We start from the raw sequence: 21,211 nt of genomic DNA on the forward strand, positions 1-21,211 counted from the left end.
GCTCTGTGTGTGTGTGTGTGTGTGTGTGTGTGTGTGTGTGTGTGTGTGTGTGTGTGTGTGTGTGTGTGCGTGCGCGTGCGTGTGTGTGTTGCTTGCTGGTAGGCGGGAGACATTTCTCATACTCACCACTAGAGTAAAGGGCAGATAAGAAACGGCAAAAAGCTCAAAAGAAGATACCACAGGAGGGCATTGTCTTCCAAAACACAAGGCGATCTCAATTCTGCACTTGTTAAGAACAGACTTTTATAAAGGTAATGCTGGTAGTTCAACTGGAAACACTGCTGATGCTGTTTAAAGGAATTCTGCAGGTTAAATTTATGACTTTTAAAGGCCTTTTTTAGCACCAGGCAGAATGTAATCTAATACTTATTTCTCCCTCATACCATCCAAAGTATGTAAATATAATAGATAACCAGTAAGGACTAAATTAAGTAAAAATATTTGTTATATCACATTATTGATCAGTCAATGACTAATTTTCTTCTACTTCTGAGCTGCTGTAACAAGTGAATTTACCCTGTGGGGATCAATTAAGTTTCATCTTATTTCCAGCAGAATATAACAATAATTCCTATTGATATAATGATGACTGGAACGCCAATCAGGCAGCTATATTTACATTATTTGTTAACAAATTTGTTAGGAATTTTTAGGACACCTAATTTGTAGGGGGCAGTTGTGTCAAAATGTAGTTTTAATAACTCAACTATATTGATTTATATTATATTATATTTTCTTCTGTGTCAGGTAACTAACACACAGGAAACCTTGTTAAAGGCAGTATTATTAAATAGTACATTATTCCCCGAAGTCTGAGTGAACATGTGTTTGTTGTCTGACCAACAGTCAAAAACACAAACATGCGGTGTTTACTGAACTGAGTCATACAAATAAGAGAAATAAGAGTTAATATTAATATTTCTATTCAAAATTGTTACTATTTAATTTCCTGATAAGCTCCTTTAAATCCAGGTATGTGCTTGTCTTGAAAGGTTTTTTCAAAACACTGAATTCAGTTCAGCCTTAGAAGGTATATTAAAAAAAAAAAGTCTTAATTCACACAGGTCTTAAATATTTTCTGGCCTGCTATCAACAGTAACATTAGTTATAATTTTGTTTGTATGTTGTGGGCTGTCTGGCAAACAGTGTTGCTAGTGCTAGCCAACAGAGCTTGGAGGCTAAATTAATTTGGTGAACACTGCAGAACGACTATGATTCACTATGTTTCCTATTTCTATTAGTTGTTACAGGAGAGATCACCCCTTTGGGAGGACTGAGCCCAGTTGAGACTGCCTGTCTCTCATGTCACTTTTTTACAGGAAATAGATCGCCCACCACTACAGCAACTGTTGTGAAGGTGCAGCAAGTGGCCACTTGAAGGAGCTCTTTCCCACATGATTGTTAAATGCAGCCATAATCTAAATATAATACAAAAGCATATGCTGTTTGGAAACACGGGGGAAAACAAAACCTTCCACATCTACGTGTAACAGAGTCCTGTATAACTGACTCTGTTACATAACGTCATCCCTGAAACTACAGGTGGACATAAGCAAAGACAACAATATAATGCGATTAAATACATTAGCATTTAAAGGTTGTTTTTTTTGTGTGTGTCAGAGGTTTGTGATTGGTGATTTGAGGCTGTAGCTAGATCTCTGTGTTGTAATGGATTAAGAAAATATAATAACTAACAATGTATTATTACAACAGCACAAACTGCAGCCTTAAGAGTTTTAGGAGTAGATTTCTCAACCAAACTGTACATACAAACTTTAAATAAGGCTGGGTGTTGTTATATGTTACATGTCTACAAAAGCATCTGTACAAACATTTTATATTAAAAGATAGTCAAAAATTATAAATGATATTGTTTTAATTTTAAATTGGGTAGTACCAGATCAAATAGTAAGTTACCCACATTACAAATTTGAGCTACTGAGGTTCTGACCCACCTTTAAAATGCAATATTGTTCCTTGGCTTTTGTATTGCATTGCATTCCATTGCTTTACAATGTGTCCATCACATGTAATCTTGACTACAAGAAATAGGACTTGGCATTTATCTGTGTATGCGTGAGGTCTTGTGTTATCATTTAGCTATTGTGGCTTGTATGCATTGGCTGATAATTAATCCCTTAAACTTGAAAAGCATGTAGTTTCAAATTAAGGTGAAGAATTCAATAAATTTTTTGCCCAATACTACATGTGACACTGTTGTATCATCTCCACAGTTGTAACGTCTTCAGTTCTTTGATGTTTTGTTCTGTTCAGTTGATCAGTATTTTTGGCACTTAGAGTAATTAAAGCATGTGACATTGTAAAGGTGTTGTACAATATAAGTACTTGTGCAATAGAAATAATTGGGTCTAACTTTCCTTTCGCTTTTAAATTAAAATATAATTTTAGATAAGTTATTATTACGGGACTGTTTTGGTGTTGCACCCCACAAAGATCATTTCACAATGTCTACAGTACTGATATCTCTTTTTATATTTTGGTTGAGGTTTAAATTTCAACAGTAACTCATCTATTTATACTTTTGCTTTAGGGACTATGGTTTATCATGCTTATTTAGTTTATCTAATATGACTTTTAAATAAACAAGATTTTCTGGGAAAATCTTGATATTCCCAGAAATGACTTGTTGCTCAATGGATGTTTACAATGCTGGGCTACATCCTCTGATGAGTAATACCACATAAATGTTTATAATAAAGTTATGCATTATTAAATTTAAGCCTGGTATTAAGCAGAAGAGGGTAATGTAAGTAGTAATAGCATTTACATGGGTTCAGTACGTCTCATCAGCCAATGCATGTAACTTGCAGTGTTGTACACCGCTTTTACTGTTAAGTAATGCAAATGAATGCGTGTCACTTACTTCCTACAGGTCCTGCATGACCACTGTGCATTATCAGCTTACTATAGTGGAAATGCATAATAAATTAGTAATTATCTATGTGTTTATATGCATGCGTGAATGAGAAAGAGCAACTGCCAATCCATCTGCCCTAAAAATTTATATCTACATAAAAGCAAATGTTTAGGATCATATTGCTGACGTCTGATAGTTATCCAATGTGCTGCAGTCATCCTCCAAACAGGTACTTGGTAAAAACATCTGTCCATCCATCTTCTCATATTGCTCCATGGCACAGTGGCAACAGGTTATGCAAAGTTGCCTAAACCTCCAGCCCCCAAGCCACATCCTTGGGCTCCTCCTGGGGGATTCAGAGGCATTCCCACACTTCCTGGGATATGTAATCCATCTGGCATGTTTTGGGTCTCCCCAGTGTCTGAAATACCTCCTCAGGGATGTATCCAGTGGTTATGCATCTCATGTGGCTCCATCCCAAGCAAAAGAGCTGCTATTCCTTTTGGGGCAACTCACTTAGTATCCAGAATATTATCCCATGGACACAGGTGAGCACTGGTTGAGAACATCACTCTTACGCTCAACCAGAAACACAAAATAAAACCTAAATTATTATTATTATCATTTAGGAATACCTTTAACTCCACTGTTGAAATAGCTCCTTCCCAGGCAAAAGAGCAGTTTTTCCTCTAGGGGTCAACCCGAAAAAAGGCAACTAATTTTGGCCACTTGTATCCACCATATCATCCTTTTTTTCAGAGCTACTGACCACAGGTGAGGGTCGGTTGAGAGCATCGCCCCTAGGAGCAGCCAGAAGCAGCACAGAAAAATAAAAACTAAATAATAATTATTATTGTTTAGGAATACCTTTATCTCCATTGTTGCAATTCTCCATTCAATAATCCAAGGGGCCATAATTCCAGTTATCACACGAGGAAATAGCATGACACCTATTGATAAAAAGAGATAGAATAGTGAGACGTTAGTTGAAACCTTCTTAAACAATTCAACACAGAGTCACGCTCAGTAAATAAAGTTGTGAGTCTCCAGGGTTTTTTTACGTCCAGCTGGCATGCTAACGCTAGCTGGCTAACGTAACCTATCATTGAAAATTTATAATGAAAAAGTTTTAAACGTTGAATAACGTCAACACCGAGCTTAGAAATTTAAAAGTAAGTTATGAAAGGGACTTCTTTGTTGATTATACTGTAAAGAATGTGCTGCCAGTGATTTAAGTGATAGAATTAAGAGTACTTTCTCTACACGCTAGTTCAGAGGCTAACGTTAGCGAGGCTGGTGCCGCTAGCAGGCTAAGCTAACGCTCGTTAGCTTCTTTGCTTCCCGATCCCACAGTGAGTTCTCAATGACTACCGTTTATTTTGCACGTTTGGCATAAAAGTGTACTAAAAAAATCCAGCCTGCTCACGTCAAACAGCCGAAGGTTTAACCAAATGAATATTTTTTCCTGACAAGCGGAGCGTTTGTTAATTTTAGAGAAAATAACAAGACAAAATCTTACTTACCTGCTTGTCCTGTTACTAACCGTTTACGACTTGATAACAACCCTCCGCTCACGTTGCCATTGGTCGACGCTTCAAATCCAGGCTTTCTATTGGCTCGCACAGCTGTCAGTCTTCGCAAATGCCCGTACAGCGGAAATGTGGACGAAAGTTCATAGCACGAAACTTCATTATCAAAAAATATTGTTTTTGTTTGGAAACGTTTTCTTGAGTCTCACAACCTCCCCGTCATTTATAAATAACTGTGTTTACTGTGCCATTAAAAGACTGTTATTTACACCACTCGCATGCTAGCTACTCACACCCAGCCTGATGTATGTTCACTCAAAGTAACTACAATATCTAATATTTTTAACGCTTTGCCTTTGGGACTTTACTCAGAAATGAGCCGCAGATTTTCACAGCACATTACAAATCACAAGTAGATAACGCCGATGGCTTCAAACGAGTTGAATCAATATATTTCATTTGATCTTATTCTTTGCATCTAATGCTAAACAGATTCTGCTAGTGGAAACAGGTTTGAACAGTCTGGGTCTCTCAATTTGACCCCCCAGAAATAGGAGTCTGGCCAGGTTGGGCAGCATGTCACTAAGAAGAGTGGAGTTTAGGCTGGAGCTGGCAAGAGGTTGAGGGTGGATGGAAATATAAGTGAGTGGGGCAGCACTGGGATAGTTGTATTGATATCCAGGGTATAGCTTTGCAGTGGGCAGTTACAGAAAGGCCCTGAGAGTTTCCCAAGGAGTGACTGAATATTTCTCCATTTAGTGTCAGTCTGACCTCCCTCAGCCACATACACTGTCAAATACAAAATGAAAGTGACTGGTGTCCCATGTCCATTTCAGCACAGCAACACAGGCCTGAATGAGAAAGATAGTTTTTCTACATTTAGAGTGCAAATTTTTACAAACACATACTGGAAATGTAGGAGTAACAGCTCAACCATTCGATTTGACTGTATTCTAATTAATACATTATCCTTCATCGGGCTGGAGGAAGAATTCAAATACTTACTAAGGTAAAAGTACTAATACTACGCTGTAAAAATACTTAACTACCAGTAAGTATGCAGGTATAATCAGGCAATTGAACTGAAAGTATTACAAATACTCAGTGCAGACAAATGGCCTCTGTGACTGTTATACTATTACATTTTAAATTATTAGATTCGTATTAATCATGCATTAATGTAAAAGCCGTATTTTACAAGTGGACATAGTTTCAAATTATTTTGAGTATGACTGCAATTGATGATTATTTTCATTATATATTAATCAGCTGATTATTTTCTCCATCATTTGATTGAATGTTTGTAAAAAAAAAAAAATAATGAAAATAGTGAGAAACGCTCATCACAATGCAGAGCTAAAAGAGACATCTTCACAACCAATGGACCAAACCTCAGAATTATTAAAAATGATTGAAAATAATTGAAATTATTAAAAGGAACAGCAACAAATCTTCACATATGAGAAGCTGCAATCATGATATGTTTGGTGTTTTTGCATGAAAATCTGCTTAAATGTTGATTGAATTAGTTAATTTTCTAACATGTTTGTCACAATTTATAACCAAGCATCATCCTATGTTATTAACTCTTCATATGTTTTGTTTGCATAAATCTGAATTACTAAAGTAACTAAAACTGTCAACCAAATGTAGTAAAAGAAAAGAAAAGTACAATATTGATGTGGAGTAGAATTAGAAAGTGGTATGAAAAGAAAATGCTCAAATCCCTCAAATTTGTCTTTACTTATTTGAGTAAATGTACTTAGTTGCACTGTCTTTAATGCATACATTGTAATCGATCTGATTCATCCATCACTTCCTATTTAACTACTGCAGGTCGTGCAAGACAGACAGAGGTGGAGGAAGTATTTAAATGCTTTACATACGTAAAAGTAGGTAAGGACAATTTTAATTTGTTTGGTAATTTAATCTATGATATTGCATTCAATAAAATTACTTAATGTTTTGTATGTAAAGTTTTAATCTGCAAAGTAAAAGCTTTCATGTTGTGGATCAGAAGATTTATTGTTGTAGCATGAGGCCATAGAATAAATCAGCATCTTTCCTTTGAAAAGAATTCAGAGTTTCTTGTTGTTACTCTGCACCTTTCCAAAAATGGCTGGTGGCCAAAATGGAAATATATTTTATGCAGATGAAAACCTGTGCCGAGTAAACTATGTTCCACTGGTATTGTCTTATTTCACCTGCCAAACCTCCTGTTAGATATTTAGGATGTTTGTCAGACAGTTTGAGTGGAGAGAGAAGGACATTAAACCAGGCTGTTGGCAAGAAAAGCTCATTTACGACTGATGTCTGACTGACTGTCCAGTCTGTTTGTGGTTTAAAGGTTTGAGGTAAACACTTCAGATCTCTCAGAACAAGTCAGTCAGAGTTGTGTTGAACGCACATTGGCAAAACACCTCGGGTGGTTACCTTTGAAGGATGGAGCCACACAACGACAACTCAGTGTGGTTCATATCACTAACAACAGAGGCCCTGAGGATCTCTCAGACCAGTTTGGTAGCATTGGAGAAACTCATGCTCATCAGAGCAGAGACAGTGCTGCTGACTTGCGCTTGGTTCAACACTAACATGGACAGTTGTTCCTTTAGTTTATGTGCTGCAAGAAACTGGAACTGGTGACTGTTGTATATTAAAAACATTATTATTTAGAGAGAAAGTTCAACTGTGGCTTATGGGAAACTCAGAAGTCTAGTCATATATGTGTGTGATTTTATTTTATTGTCCATTGTATTGCTTGTTAGATACATTGTATGTGATGCATGGAGCTGATGTGAGTATGATGTCACTGAGGCAACTGGACTCCTACGTCCAGGACCACAATGAAAATACAGTAAGTCCTGGACTGGATTTGTCCTCACTGCATTATTGATGTATGCTGATGTTCAGGCAGGTCCTCAGGTCACAAGAACGTCCATTTCCAGCGCTATATGTAGCTTCACTAATAATAGCTCAATCTGTTTTTTTTATAGCACATCTGAAGTTTTTCCTCTTTGATTTCTCTTCTTCTTTTCTGTCTCCTTGGCTCATTATTGTCCTTTCTGAAACCTCATCTTCATTTTTCTGCTCATTCCTTAAACCACATACACCCATTAACTTTCTTTGCATCCACATTTACACTTTAGAGAGTGTGTTTGTATGAGAGTGGTGTCAAGAGTTCATGGCCTTCATCCTTATGTACCAATCATGAGTAGGTTCCCTTTCAGTCAAGCTTTAATCCTGCTGGAGTGAACTTCCTGTTTACCTCCATTTACATGAATGTGGCTCCTCTGTTGTGTTAATTTTGCCTCATAATACAAGAATCATATTTAAAAGTCACTAAAATCACCAAGGAGATATGTAAATGTAGTTATAGTGAAAACCCACTAGATGGAGCTGAGACATCACACTCGGCACCATCATCACTCTGCGGCTGAGCCTCTGATGAATTGACTGTGGAGTCATTCAGCTAATGGGCCACTGTATTATTTCTAATATTCCAAAAGCAACACTTTATTTAGCAGCATGCAAAGATATATTAAATGGTTTATAACACACATGTACGTAGTTGTAAGGACATTTGTAAGAGTCATAACAGATTTTATACTATTACAGCTGTGTTTTACTATATTGTTGCAGCCTTTACTTACAGAAGGAGCTATAGTTGTGGACAAAACACTTTTATCTGCTTACAGCTATTCCAGGGTGTATTATAAACCATTTATTAAATGTATATTTAGTGCTTATAAATTCTAAACTGTTGCCATATTTCCTTTAAACTTCCCTTTAGCGTCACAGTTCCCCCCACTATATATGGCTCTTATGGTATATATGTCACATTATTCAGTACCTGCAGTGCATTATTATATTAAAATGATATTCATTTTCAAATGTCATTTTAATGGGAAAAATAAACTTTTCCTTTAATGATATGACATTTTCATCCAGTCGTTTTTCCTCAGTGACGATCAGATGATCTAATTACTGCAACACAGTGAGACAACAGACAACAAGTGGTGTCATCAGCATAATAATATGCAGTGTGCATCACATTTTATGCATTTCCTTGTAATTTAGAATGATGTGTTTGGTTTATCTGGACACACTGTGAGCTTTGCTAGAATTAAAAATGCAGTTTTATGGGTTTGTGTTGATGGAACGGAATTTATATTATATATATATTTTATATAAGTTGATTATATTTATATTTATACACACACACACACACAAACACACACACACACACACACACACACACACACACACACACACACACACATATATATCATATTCTTCTTACATGTCTTTGTGTCACACTTGTTTTTGTTATACAAAGTCAATAAAGTCTAATAAAGGAAAGAAAGTTCAAGTACAGACGTATAAAGTATCAAATTATACTCATTAGTACTTATTATGCAATAATAAGTACTTATATAGGCCTTAAATGTGTTTTTTTATTAGATTATTGTCTAATTATCACTTGAATGTTGCAGATGGAGAAGATGGAGCTAATTTTAACCTGCAATCTTTGAATAATTACAAGGAAATGCATGAAATATGATGCACAATATGAAAATGATTATGCTGATGACACCACTCATTGTCTGTTGTCTCTCTGTGTTACAGTAATGAGATCATCCAGTATGAAGAGGACAGATAACTGTTATATGGCTGCTATCTTGTCCAGGTCTCTCTTGTAAATGAGGTTTTCTTTAATCTAAATGGCACTTATTGGTAAAATAAAAGAAATAATAATCATTTATTTGTTGATTATATTTTGTATTAATTATCTGTAAAGTAAAAAGTATAATATTTACCTCTCAAATGTTGTGGAGTAGAAGTATAAAGAAACATAAAATGGAAATACAGCTGTTCTTAAATAGAGTACTTGAGTAAATGTACTTGGCCACTTTACTTCCTGGTTTATTAAAGGACAAATTAAAATGTTTAAAAGGAACATTAAGTAATTACTGGGTTTAGCATAGTGGAGGACATATGAGCTTAACTGGTTATTCTGGTTATGTCGTTAACATGTGGAAACCCAAAACACCAAGAACCGTGTTATGAGTCAAACGCGTGTTATGTGTCAAACACTCCATTAAGAGACAGTTGGCATGGCGGCGCCATCGTGGGACAGACGGCTCAGGATCATCAGGATCATCATTTAACCTTCTAACATATTGATGCAGCCCTTTGATTCCCCTTCAGATTCACAGTTATTAAACTCATCTCATTCCAGTCTGTCTGACATGATTTGTATTCTGTATCAGCTTCCTGCAGCTTGTCGCTGGGAATATTTGATGAACGAAATACTCAAAGCCAAGACTCCATCTTTCTTTCTTTCTTGTGGCTGCAGCGTTAGATCAAATAAACTAGAATCACCTCTTCGTGGTTGTATCCCTCCACCACTCAGACTAGTTTCAGATTACATCCCTGTTTATATGATTATATGAAATATTAACCGTTTGTGTGAAATTAGGTCACAATTGCTGTCTGGAGTAATGGCCTTTGACCTTTGAACACCAAAGTCTAATCAGTTCATCTTTGAGTCCAAGTGAACATTTATGCCAAATTTGAAGGGATTCCCTTGAGGAGTTTTTGACATGTCACATTCACGAGGCCAAAATCATGTTTTGTAAGGTCACCATGACCTTGACCTTTGAACTCTGACTTTAAGCCACCAAATTCTTATCAGTTTGTCTTTGAGTCCAGGTGAATGTTTTTTTTTTTATTTTTTTTTTTTACTACATTTAAATTCCCTTGAGGTGTTCCCTTAAGGCGATATCGTGTTCACAAGGTCAAAACCTGCGTTTTGTGAGGTCACCGTGACCTTGAGAATTGGACAGATGGACGGACAGCCTGAAAACAATATGGCTCCAGCTCTGACTGACCCTGATGCAGAGGAATAAAAATATTCTGGATGTTTATGTGTATCATTTTTATCTTTGGACACTGAAGTTGAAGCTGAAGTCACATGGGTTTTTAACAATGTTTAGCTGCACCGGATGTGTTCGTTGTGACTGACCCAGCAGAGGTTAAATCAGGGAAATTGTGGCCGTGCAGATTTATTGATTCTCCTCCAGCACCAATGTTGAATTGTGTTATTGTGAAGACAGACTGTCATTTGTGAAAGGGACACAAAATCCACTACAGAAAATACACCAACAAACAGACATTGCAATCACCAGAGCAGTTAAAATGAAAGAAGATGATAATTAAATGATCTTGAGTAAAGTCTAATCAGTAACTGTGGAGATGAGCAACTCTCCCAAGCCCCTGATTGTAAAAATGAATCTGTAAGATGCCAGTAAGCGTTGGCCCGGAGCTGCTCTGTGGGCCATGACTAACCTTCATGAACTCTGTAAGTGTTCACATGGAAGTTCACATTCAATTTAAAAAATCACCATGAAAACTGTCACAGGAAACTTTTATTTCCTCTGTTTCTTTCTGTTTTTGAAGCTTTGGCGTCACAGATTAAAAGCAGGGAAAACTCTCTTGTTCTGCGGTCATGAGAGAAAATAGTGAATGTTCAGTTGGGCAGAAGGATCTTATTTAAAAGCTGATGTTCAGCAGCGCTTCCCTCTGAGACACACACACACACAAAAGCTTAAAAGGATCACAAGATGCTCAAAATGTATTTCTTGTTTGCTTTTATCTCAGGGGACTGTGGAGACAAATGGCAATGTGATCCTGAGCGGAGCCTGTTCCCCGCACCAGCAGCTCAATGTGTATATATGTATTTTTTATCGTCATTTTTATATGGAAAGCGAATTGTTGTTGTTTTGTGTAGAAAACACACTCTATAAATAAACTCGACCTGACATCTCAGCCACGTGTTAAATTTTTCATTCAGTCAAATGCAACACACACTTTATTATCTCTTGACATCTTTTCATTTCAAGTATGAAAATAACAATATCGGAAATAAATAACAATAAATAATATTGTGAATTACATTGTGTATCTTTGATTGTTCACCACATGTACCACACAACTATGGAGAAGTCAGTGTCAGTAATTCTTTGTCGCCTTGTTTGACCAAATTATTATTATCATTATTATTATTTTTACTGTGTCAACAATATTTCTGCTAACATTTAAACTTTTGGTTGCTGCATTAAAAAATATAAAATAAAAAAGAAACTTTTCTTTTTGGGAAACTCTTCACATTGCAAAAAACAAAAGAAGAAAGAAAGAAAAAAAAGTGTCTGATAAGTAGAGTTTTCTTAAATTTAAGTGTCTCCAATCACAATATACGAGTACCATTAGATTAATACAGGTCACAGCGGCATGTGAAGTTCTGTTCTGACGTTCCATCACAACCAGAGCGAAAACAACACAAAAAGGGATAAAAATTAAAATTAAAAAAACCCCAAAGAAACAAAGATTTCAGGACGAGAAAAAGATGAGGCTCATTTACAATTTGACATAAACAGCAGTTCATAAAAATGCACAGGTGCTAGGCAAACTGGTATCGTAGGAATGTGGACTGTGAGTTGCTGATCACATGGATAATGTGCCCATATGATTTACAGTGTGTGGTTTGTCTTGTCCTTTTTTTTTTTTTTGTGGTTTTTATCTGTGACGACTCAACAGGATTTGAACACCCCGCTCTTTGAATTTCTATTTACAATAAGTCAGTACACAAAGTTACTGCTTTAATGTCAACCAATCACCACAGAGAGTCACTTTTTAGATACAAGAACGAACTCACTTCCTGTTCCTCCTCCTCGGCTCATGACGATCTGTATCCGGCTTGCTGGTAGAGAGGCAACGGTAATAAGTCTCTTTATATAGCTGAAGAGTTTTGTGCCAAATAATAAACATATAGACACAGTTACAGAGAGCAGCTGGTGAACATGGTGGAGCGTTTAGCAGCTAAAGAGGCAGATATTTCCCTCAGGAGCTGGTGGAGACCAAACACAGAGCTAAAAGAGAGGGAACCCTGGACTTACATTCATCAGGTGACACAGAGCAGACTTCAAATGAATGATAATGTTGCTCTGTGTTTGTTGGACATGCTGATAAGCAGCTGTTTGTTAACAACTTCATAAGATGATAATGGGTCAGTGTGTTTACAGCTTATTGAATCGACCCAAGTGATCAAAAAACACATCAGTTAACGCAGGTTGAAGATTATTCTTCATCCAGTTTGGATAAAATATTTCCTCTCTTTCATGAGACAGGTGAGTAGGAGATGGATGGATCCAAAGAAGCAAACAAAATCCTACAAACTGTGGAATAACATGCAATCATAAATTTATCTGCAATGTTTCAGTGCCAGATCTTTATCAGGAAAATGTGGTTTATGATAATGAGAAGCATCTTAAATAGCAGTGGCTGTAAGCCCGCAAACCAATCACATTATCTCGAATTACGTTTGAATTATCACTTTTTTGCACCTCTCCCTCTCTCTCTCCAATTTTCCTGTTTTTCTCACTGTAACTTAAATAAAGGCAAAAAAGCATAAAAAAATTACTTAAAAAAAACCCCAAAAATATATAACAATTTCTAATATCATAAATAGTGCTACAAAATTAAAAACACAATAATAAACAATAAATGTACCTTTGAATTGTTACATTAAAGGGATAAATTACTATAGAATTAATTATTAACATGGTATCTCATCGTCACAAACCATTTGTTTGATGAAGGTCTGGCACCAAAACGTTGCAAATAAATTTACTATTGTAAATTAGACAGTGTGGAGTATTTTGTTTGATACTTTTGATTAAATAATTCCCAAAATTAGGCAACCTGTGAGAAACATGAATTAGTGCGTCCAGAGAAAATAACGATTTGTTGGGAAAATGTCGTGTTTTTCTCTCTGAGATACTGAACTACGAGTGAATCCTCAGAAAGAAAAACCAACCACTAATTATAACATTATGTGCTTTGCTTGACGGATTCACGTTATTATTTTAGAACAAAACTCTTCAGGTAGAAATTATGGAATGTGTTGAACCCTTCTGGAAAGTAGATGGAAAGCAGAGCGGCTGACAAACAAAGGAAAGTAACACAACACTAAATTAACACAAACACTTTGATCAGACAATTGTTTGTGACAGCAAAATAACAATAAAAAATGGAAATAAAGTCTGAAATTTCTCATTTTAATAACTTAGTCACAGCCCCTCTAGCGTTTGAGTCCAGTGTCCGCTGAGGTGGAATCCAGTTCAGTGACGTCCAGTGGCACGAGATCCAAGTCCTCACTGATAGCAGAAATCAAAGTGTGCAAGCAGGAATACAACAGATTTATATGGCAGGCAGACATGAAAGAACATGGAGTGCTGTACATTCACATCCAAACTCAGCTTGGTCACGTGCATCTTTTGATCCACTAACCTCATTTTTCAGTTTCATAAAGTCTGCAGTGTCCTTACCCCCCGTCCCTATTCGTTTTCTCCTGAAAGTCTAAAGCACAACGTCCCTCCTGAGGTTTCAGAGACTGATGCAGTGTCCCCTCTCTCTGGCTCAGAAAGTGTTTTTGTGCACTCCAGTGGTGTGGCAGGAAATGATGACGACGATGACAGCTGGAGGTTTCTCTCCCAAAAGCAGGCGTGGAGGACGAAAAGCTGGTTTCCGCTCTCATAGCGACGTGGACTGCTTGATGCTGTGGAAGCTGACCCGTGAAGGTGACGTAGGGATGGACATGGCCTGGGTCATCCTGGCTCGGATCGAGTGCTGCTCCTGCCATCGGTGGAACCGCTTCCTCACGGCCGAGCGCACCTGTCCACAACGACCGGAGGAGTTAAGACGAAGAATCGTCAGTCGGTCTGTGGTTGAATTAGTTTACACTGAAACCGTTTCCATTGTTTCTGCGTGTTTTAAGTAATCAATAACATTGTGTATACAGTATTTCAACGGGTAATGTATACGGATGCTAAAAGCCAACATTAAAATAGAACTAATATTAAGTTCACAATAAATGCAAAATATTAAATAGAAATATAATATACAAAGAAAGTTCCTGCGGTGGAAATGCGGCTTTAGTATCTCATAATACAACTTAGACATAAAAAGTAAAAAAACTCATCTTAAACTTTTGACTGAATACATCATAACTGTTATTATCTCATAATTTGAATTACCACGAGGATTTTAAGTTTTATGATTTCTTTTAACCTCAACTTTTCATGGGTTTGTTTTTTTATTTTTCTGGTATAAAGGATCTTCCGTATAAATCGGCCTCTACAATGTAAAGCTGAATTTACGGCTCCGATTCATATATTCAATGTATTTCATAAACAGAATCTACATTAACAAAACAACATAAATCATTTTAATGATGATTAAAACGGGTTCCTCCACTCTCTATCCTCATCTCAAAATCAATCGTCCCAAGTGTCCCACTTCTGTACACCCCCCCCCCCCCCCCCTGCTTCTCTCAGTGATCACAAGATAGTTTCAAAGGGAGGAGCTTTAATCTAAAGCGCTGATCCACATAAAAACACTGAAACCTCATTTTAACACTATAATAATATTTCACAGCTCAGTTCATCAGCGTGTAAACCAGCATTGTGTTTGGCCCATGTGTCTGGCACACAGTTTAATCCTCTGCATGTTTCACTGCTAAATGTTTTCCTTTTCTCTTGAATGTGACCGAGGATATCCTCCGTTCATCTGTCCCATTTCCTTCCCCCTGCTTCTTTCTGCTTCTCTCAGCCTGTAACAAAACACTGAATCAATATCCTCTGTGAGCGCCACGCGGCGGTTAAGCCTCTCGTCGGAGCTGCAACACGCTTCATGATGAGATATTCATTCATCATCCAGCCGGAGAACGCAGTGTGTGATGGTGACCAAAGGGCAACAGTCAGCTGCTGTTACATCCACATGCTTCTCCAGGAATCACTTGTAATGTAATGATTCCTCTGTGATGTGATGTTGAGGCTGTGCAGCTGGATGGAGCGGGGCAGTGCTGACTATCAGATTATGATTCAGCTGACGAACCAGCAGGTCGTCTTGATTAAGGCTGACAAGGTCAAGTGATAATATCATTATATTTATTCCTTGTTTGAGGCTCAGGTGGCTCCATTAGGATGCATTCAGAGACATCAGCACGTATCTCACAGGTTGTGGTTAAAGCTAAAATGGTATTGATCCAAACTTCGGAGAACATGATGGGGTGGTCCATTTACTAAACACTTTAAAAGGTGTCCACTCTGAGATTAAGTCCTAAAAATCTTTTTTCTCAATCAGCCTCCTGCTCTGAGGGATGAGGTCAACACATCGAACAGTTTTGATTTTTCACATAACAGATGTTTTTTTATTTCTCCGAGCCGACGACAGTCAGAGCCGGAGCTGTGTTTTTTTGATTGGATAGATTAAAATTTGGTGGCTAAAGCTCAAACCCTCACAAAATACAGTTTCAGCCTTGTGAACGCAATATCTGGAAAACTCCTCAAGGGAATCTCTTCACATTTTGCATAAATGTTAACTTCACTTCACAAACTGATAAGACTTTAATGGTCAAAGGTCACAGTGACCTCAGAAAATAATTTATAGCCACTACTCAAGACTCCACACAGCAATTATTACAAAATTTCACACAAATGGTTCATATTTCATACGACTCTGGATAAACAGGGATGTAACCCGAAACTAGTCTGAGTGGCGGAGGGATACAACCGCGAGGTAGTGATTCTAGTTTTTTTTGTTAGTGAAGTGGATTCTGGAGCTCTTCCAGAGTGTCCATCAGGTTATTGGTCACTTCTCTCACCAAGGCCCCCCTCCCCTGACTGCTCAGTTTAGCCGGGTGGCCAGCTGTGGCCACTGTGCTCTTGGGAACCTTCAATGCAGCATTTTTTTATTTTTTTGTAGCTTTCCCCAGATCTGAGCCTTGACACAGTCCTGTCTCTGAGCTCTGCAGGTAGAGCTTGGTTTTTGCTCTGATATGAAGTGTATAGACAGGTTTGCCTCTGCACATCATGTCCAATCAGCTGAATAGAGAGCATGTGGGATGTTAGCATCACCCGGGTTCCCTCCACAAACAGCAAATGGGATATTTCTGTTGTCTTTTGGGTTATTACAGAAAATAAACTCTCTGACAAACAACAGTTTATGATACTGACATGTTTTGTTCAGCAGGATAATCTTCACTAATGAACACCACTTTATAATGTTTGAAGCCTAAATACAATCAGCGATCTAGAATCACCTCTTTGTGGTTGTATCCCTCGTCTACTCAGACTGGTTTCAGGTCACATCCCTGTTTGTGACCATTACGTGACCTTTACCTTTGACCTTTGAGCACCAAAGTCTAATCAGTTAGTCCTTGAGTCCAAGTAAATGTTTTTACCAAATTTGAAGAAATTCCCTCCAGGCGTTACAAAGATATTGCGTTCACAAGGTAAAAACTGCATTTTGTGAGGTCACCAGTGACCTTTGACCTCCAAAATCTGATTAGTTCCTTATTCGAGTCCAAGTGAATGTTTCTGCAAAGAGGTTCCGTCAAGGTGTAATGGAGATATCCCTCCACCAATCAGACATGTTGCAGGAAATATGGTCACAGTCTCTCCTTCCTGAGTTACAGCAATGACTAATGACCAGAATTGATTTTGCAGAACATTATGATGTCGCAGTTATATTGACCTTTGACCTTTTGGAAATAAAATGTCATCACTACATTTTATCATTATAGACAGTTCAGGCTTGAGTCTAAATGGATATTTGTGCCAAATTTGAAGTTGCTCCGCCAAGGCGTTAGTGGGATATCACATCAACAAGAATGGGACGGATGGACAACCCGAAAATGAAGTGAAGGGGTCTGAATACTTTCTGAATGCACTGTTAGGCAGCTAAGGAAGAGAACAAGTCAGGGTGAAGGGTTTGGGAAGACGGAGGTTGTAATTTGTAATGTCATTGTGTCTAATTTGTGCAGGAAACTTTATACATTTGTTACTGGATGTAAATATATATATGCATGTTTGTTTTTTATTTCCAGATCTTCTCACTTTAATAAACTAAAACGCTTATTTCCCAAAACAGAAGAAGACTGCTCCTACACGCATTAATAACACTAAGTACCACAACTACTAATTTTAATAATAATAATCTCACACATTAAAGATGAAGTAGTGTTTCTGCTTGTATGCATATTCATGTCTCTGTGCTATTCTTAGTGGGTTTCACCCCTGATTTCTCCATGAAACCAAATTAGGGCTGACACTGTCATAAAGCGTCAACCGTGATGTCACTTATGTCGGTACATGACAAGTCTTAATTGTGCCCTAAATATAAGTGCTCCGAGGTTTATCACTCATCTCCCTGCAATAACACACACACACACACACACACACACACACACACACACACACACACACACACACACACACACACACACACACACAGCCACCAAAAGGGAGAGTGGAGACGCCCGAGGAGGGGAGGTATAAATAAGAGTCTGAAACAGAGAGAGGATAAAATGTTGGATCAATACGTGGATGTGAATCTGCTTACCTCACTGTTTAGGAAGCAGTAAAATACTGACACAAAGAAGCCCTGTGTGAGAGGAGGAGGGAGATAAAGAGAGGAACAAAACATGATCAGAAAGGAGGGCATTCAAAACATCAACGCTCTGATCCTGGTTTAATCGCACACACAGCAGCTTATCACACACGTTACCCTCATTCAATCATCTCCGGAGAAGAACACACTTATTTTGAGGTCCACTCAGAGTCTCACACCCACACACAGACACATTATACTTCAGCATAATATTCTGTTTATCTCTGGTTTTGGGAGATAAATTGTACCTGGAAGGATTCCAAAAATGAGTTGAAGTATATGAAGACGATTTGAGAGATCTCATCTTCCCCCGGGTTAACGAAGAACAGCATATAGGTGATTCCAAGGAGAGGGAGGAGGACCAGTGTAGCCTTCACTGCTTTCCTACACAAGAGAGGAGCAGTGATCAGACAGCCATGACAGGAAGACGAACACCTACAGGCACTGCTGTGATTTAGTCAGGACTGTAAAGGAAAAGCCCTCACCATGTTCCACCAATCAAGTATGAAACATGAATTATTAAAGGTGTGTACACACTGGAGTATCTGGAAAAGTTTCATCTCCTGAGTATAAGTCGGTTACATTAAACCTACCTGTACTGGATCGTCTCCGACGTGGTGGAGGCTCGAAGTTTGGTCATCAGGATCCTCACGATGTTGAAGAGGAAAATGAAATTGATCTGCCGGAAAATTAAAAAACAGAAATGTGAGACTATATGTGTTGTTTGCTTGCAGGTGAGCAGGAGTTCCCAATGTGAGGTGAGGATCAATCAATATAAAAATATATCAGGGAATTAAAAATAATGAGGATGCATATAAGAAACTATAAGAGGGAAAGAAAAAACAAAGGAGAGGCATCAAAATATGCAAAACCTACGACTCTCAAACATCAATAAACTCCATCTATAGATGTGTTTCTCATTTACAAGGGGCAGAAAATTCATTGCCACAACTCCATGGCGGCTTATGGATTTCAGTAGAAATAAAGCAATTAGTGGGAACCAAGGATAATTTGTGGCACTCTTTGTATTTCCACAGCTTTTACCCACATGACACATGTTGATAGACTTCTTCTTCTTCTCTAACTGGTTAACACATGGAGTTCCAGAGAAAAGGCAGCTAGTAGCATAATGGTAACCAAGCACAAGCACCCCTCCCTTCACAGGTTATTTTAGCATGATAACATAATGTTAACATATGCTGTTAGCAACATTATTACTGAAAAAGTAGAGAGAGACTATTCTGGTAAATAATTGGGTCACATATTGTGTTTCTTCTGGCTCAATATAAGCCCGGTTTCTCGGCCCACATCTGGCCCACATACAGCATTCACTGTTAGATGCTTCCACTTCTGGACCAATTCTGGTGCCAACACACAGCAAATCTTCCTGGCTGCCGACCACCACTGGTGGATAATAGCCAGAGTCAGCCCAGATGTGGAAGCATATGGGCCAAACTCGGGCCGAGGTCCCAGGAATATGTTGAGCCAGAGGTTTCATTTGCCTTCAAATGAAACAACATAACACACAGAAGCTGCTAACATTAGCATGTATGAATTAGAGATATAAGGCAGATATGTAAGAGTAAAAGTGCACACTTTATTAAGATCAAGGGCTCTAGCCAGCAATGCTACATGCTAATGGCTAACAATGCACTGAAGCTAGGTTTCCTAATTGGGATATTTCACATTTTCCAAGCATTACTTTCATGAATCATGTAGCTTTTGTTCTCTCATAATCTCACAGTCAGACCCTCTAAAATTATTTACAGTCATCAGAAAAGTTCATGAAAAAATCTGTCAGATATTCAACTTGTTAACATCGATTGTCTCAGTTATGCTTCAGGCTGCATTTACTCTATATTTCTGTAATTGTAAACACAATTAAACAAAACCAACAATGATGTGGTTTCTCATTTAAGTGTTGCAGGCTGCTCACTTTATTATATTTATTATATAATTCATCTGTTTGTTCAATACTGTACCCTGTAGATAAGCATATGTCTATAAAGAAGAAATAACATCCTATTTTGTATCTCTGTAAAACTATATGAACTCACATAAAGCGTTATTACATATCTACATATAACATGCATCTCTGTAATATGCATATTTAATGCACAGTTAATTCTATTTTAATCTATGCAAAGTCAACCCTGTTAGTACAGAACACATTACCTAGTTGCATTAATGTGCGGCGTTTCGCTGTAGCACTCTCACTGCAGAGTGTGCATTAAATATTTGTTGCATTTAAAATGCAGCCCTCGTTTTTAGTTCAGTTTCCAATCTCAGACTTGATATTATTCTAATTGATTGTTTATTAGTTGTGACTTTTACTGTATTTGTCTCACGCCTCGCCACTTCAGTCTGACTTGACAATGCAACTCCCCATTGGGATTAATAAAGTAAAGTAATCGTACCAACGTAACAAACTTTCTGACCTCTCTACCTTCTCAGTGGAGCTGACAAACATATAATAGAAATATATAGTAATAAAACCTAAAACAGCTGGACAATTTAGTTTTTAGCTAATGTTACTCAAATGGGCAAATTTGCATTTGTTGGGGACTATTTTCAGCTGTGGATTAATACACATTTGATGCTCTGTCAGTGGTGGAAACTACCGTGATGAGGTACTTTTACTTAAACACGTAGTCTGAAACTTCTGCCTCGAGGGGTCTCTCAATCAAAACAATAACAAAGGACGGTGTTGGGTGACGTCATGAAGTAGCGTGGGATCATGGGAGTTGTTGTCTGCCATGGCCGTCAGCTTTTCATGGTTTGGATTCCTTCAGTGTCAGTGGATCAGGTGTTTTTTTTTTACTTTTTAAATTTAATTTAATTAAAAAATATATAGTTGAAAAATGTGGAAAACTGGATAAAAGTCCATTTTAAGCTTCTGGCAGACAACCACAACCTTGACTACACTTTATGTTTGTGTGTGTGTGTGTGTGTATGTTTGTGTGTGTTTGTTTGTGTGTGTGTGTGTGTGTGTGTGTGTGTGTGTTTGACTCTGAGTAAACTACAGTGTGTGTGTAATGACGGAACAGGTCACGCTGTGTTAATAGTTTTTGGACGACAATCGAGCTCTAAGGACGGAGCTATATCTGGCTAATAGATGGATGGATGATTCTGGTGGGGGAGGGGGGGGTTTGTTGACTATCAGAAAACTATAAAACAATGCCTGTATTATTCTGCAATGATTCTAATTGTTTTGACTATCTGAAGTGCTACTTGAGATTATTTTTCCACAATATGATAAAAACTCCACAGCTCATGCAATAGGTGTGAATGCTGC

At 37.8% G+C, this 21,211-nt stretch overlaps 2 protein-coding genes and 1 long non-coding RNA gene across 5 annotated transcripts in view; 1 reads left to right on the plus strand and 2 right to left on the minus strand.

The window, feature by feature from the left end:
• The window catches only part of LOC130162214 (KAT8 regulatory NSL complex subunit 1-like), a 30,157-nt gene extending 26,329 nt beyond the window's left edge, over positions 1-3,828 (minus strand). The window contains exon 1 of the mRNA XM_056365830.1: positions 3,746-3,828. The gene's annotated coding sequence lies outside the window, so the exon portion shown is untranslated. The remainder of the gene's footprint in view (positions 1-3,745) is intronic.
• A 2,412-nt stretch (positions 3,829-6,240) lies between these two features.
• LOC130162102 (uncharacterized) lies at positions 6,241-9,165 on the plus strand. The gene is made up of 3 exons (XR_008826231.1): positions 6,241-6,303; positions 7,173-7,261; positions 9,034-9,165. It is a non-coding gene; the product is annotated as an uncharacterized LOC130162102 (long non-coding RNA).
• Positions 9,166-11,237: 2,072 nt separating this feature from the next.
• The window catches only part of LOC130162674 (corticotropin-releasing factor receptor 1-like), an 83,116-nt gene continuing 73,142 nt past the window's right edge, over positions 11,238-21,211 (minus strand). For all 3 annotated transcript variants that reach the window (XM_056366452.1, XM_056366451.1, XM_056366450.1), the window contains exons 11-14: positions 18,510-18,595; positions 18,165-18,300; positions 17,869-17,910; positions 11,238-14,139 (exon numbers count right to left, since the gene is read on the minus strand). In XM_056366452.1, the coding sequence (XP_056222427.1) occupies positions 13,999-14,139; positions 17,869-17,910; positions 18,165-18,300; positions 18,510-18,595 (405 nt within the window). In that variant the 3' untranslated portion in view covers positions 11,238-13,998. The remainder of the gene's footprint in view (positions 14,140-17,868; positions 17,911-18,164; positions 18,301-18,509; positions 18,596-21,211) is intronic.

The sequence above is a fragment of the Seriola aureovittata genome, chromosome 21 (genome assembly GCF_021018895.1).
Source record: "Seriola aureovittata isolate HTS-2021-v1 ecotype China chromosome 21, ASM2101889v1, whole genome shotgun sequence".
Taxonomy (NCBI): domain Eukaryota; kingdom Metazoa; phylum Chordata; class Actinopteri; order Carangiformes; family Carangidae; genus Seriola; species Seriola aureovittata.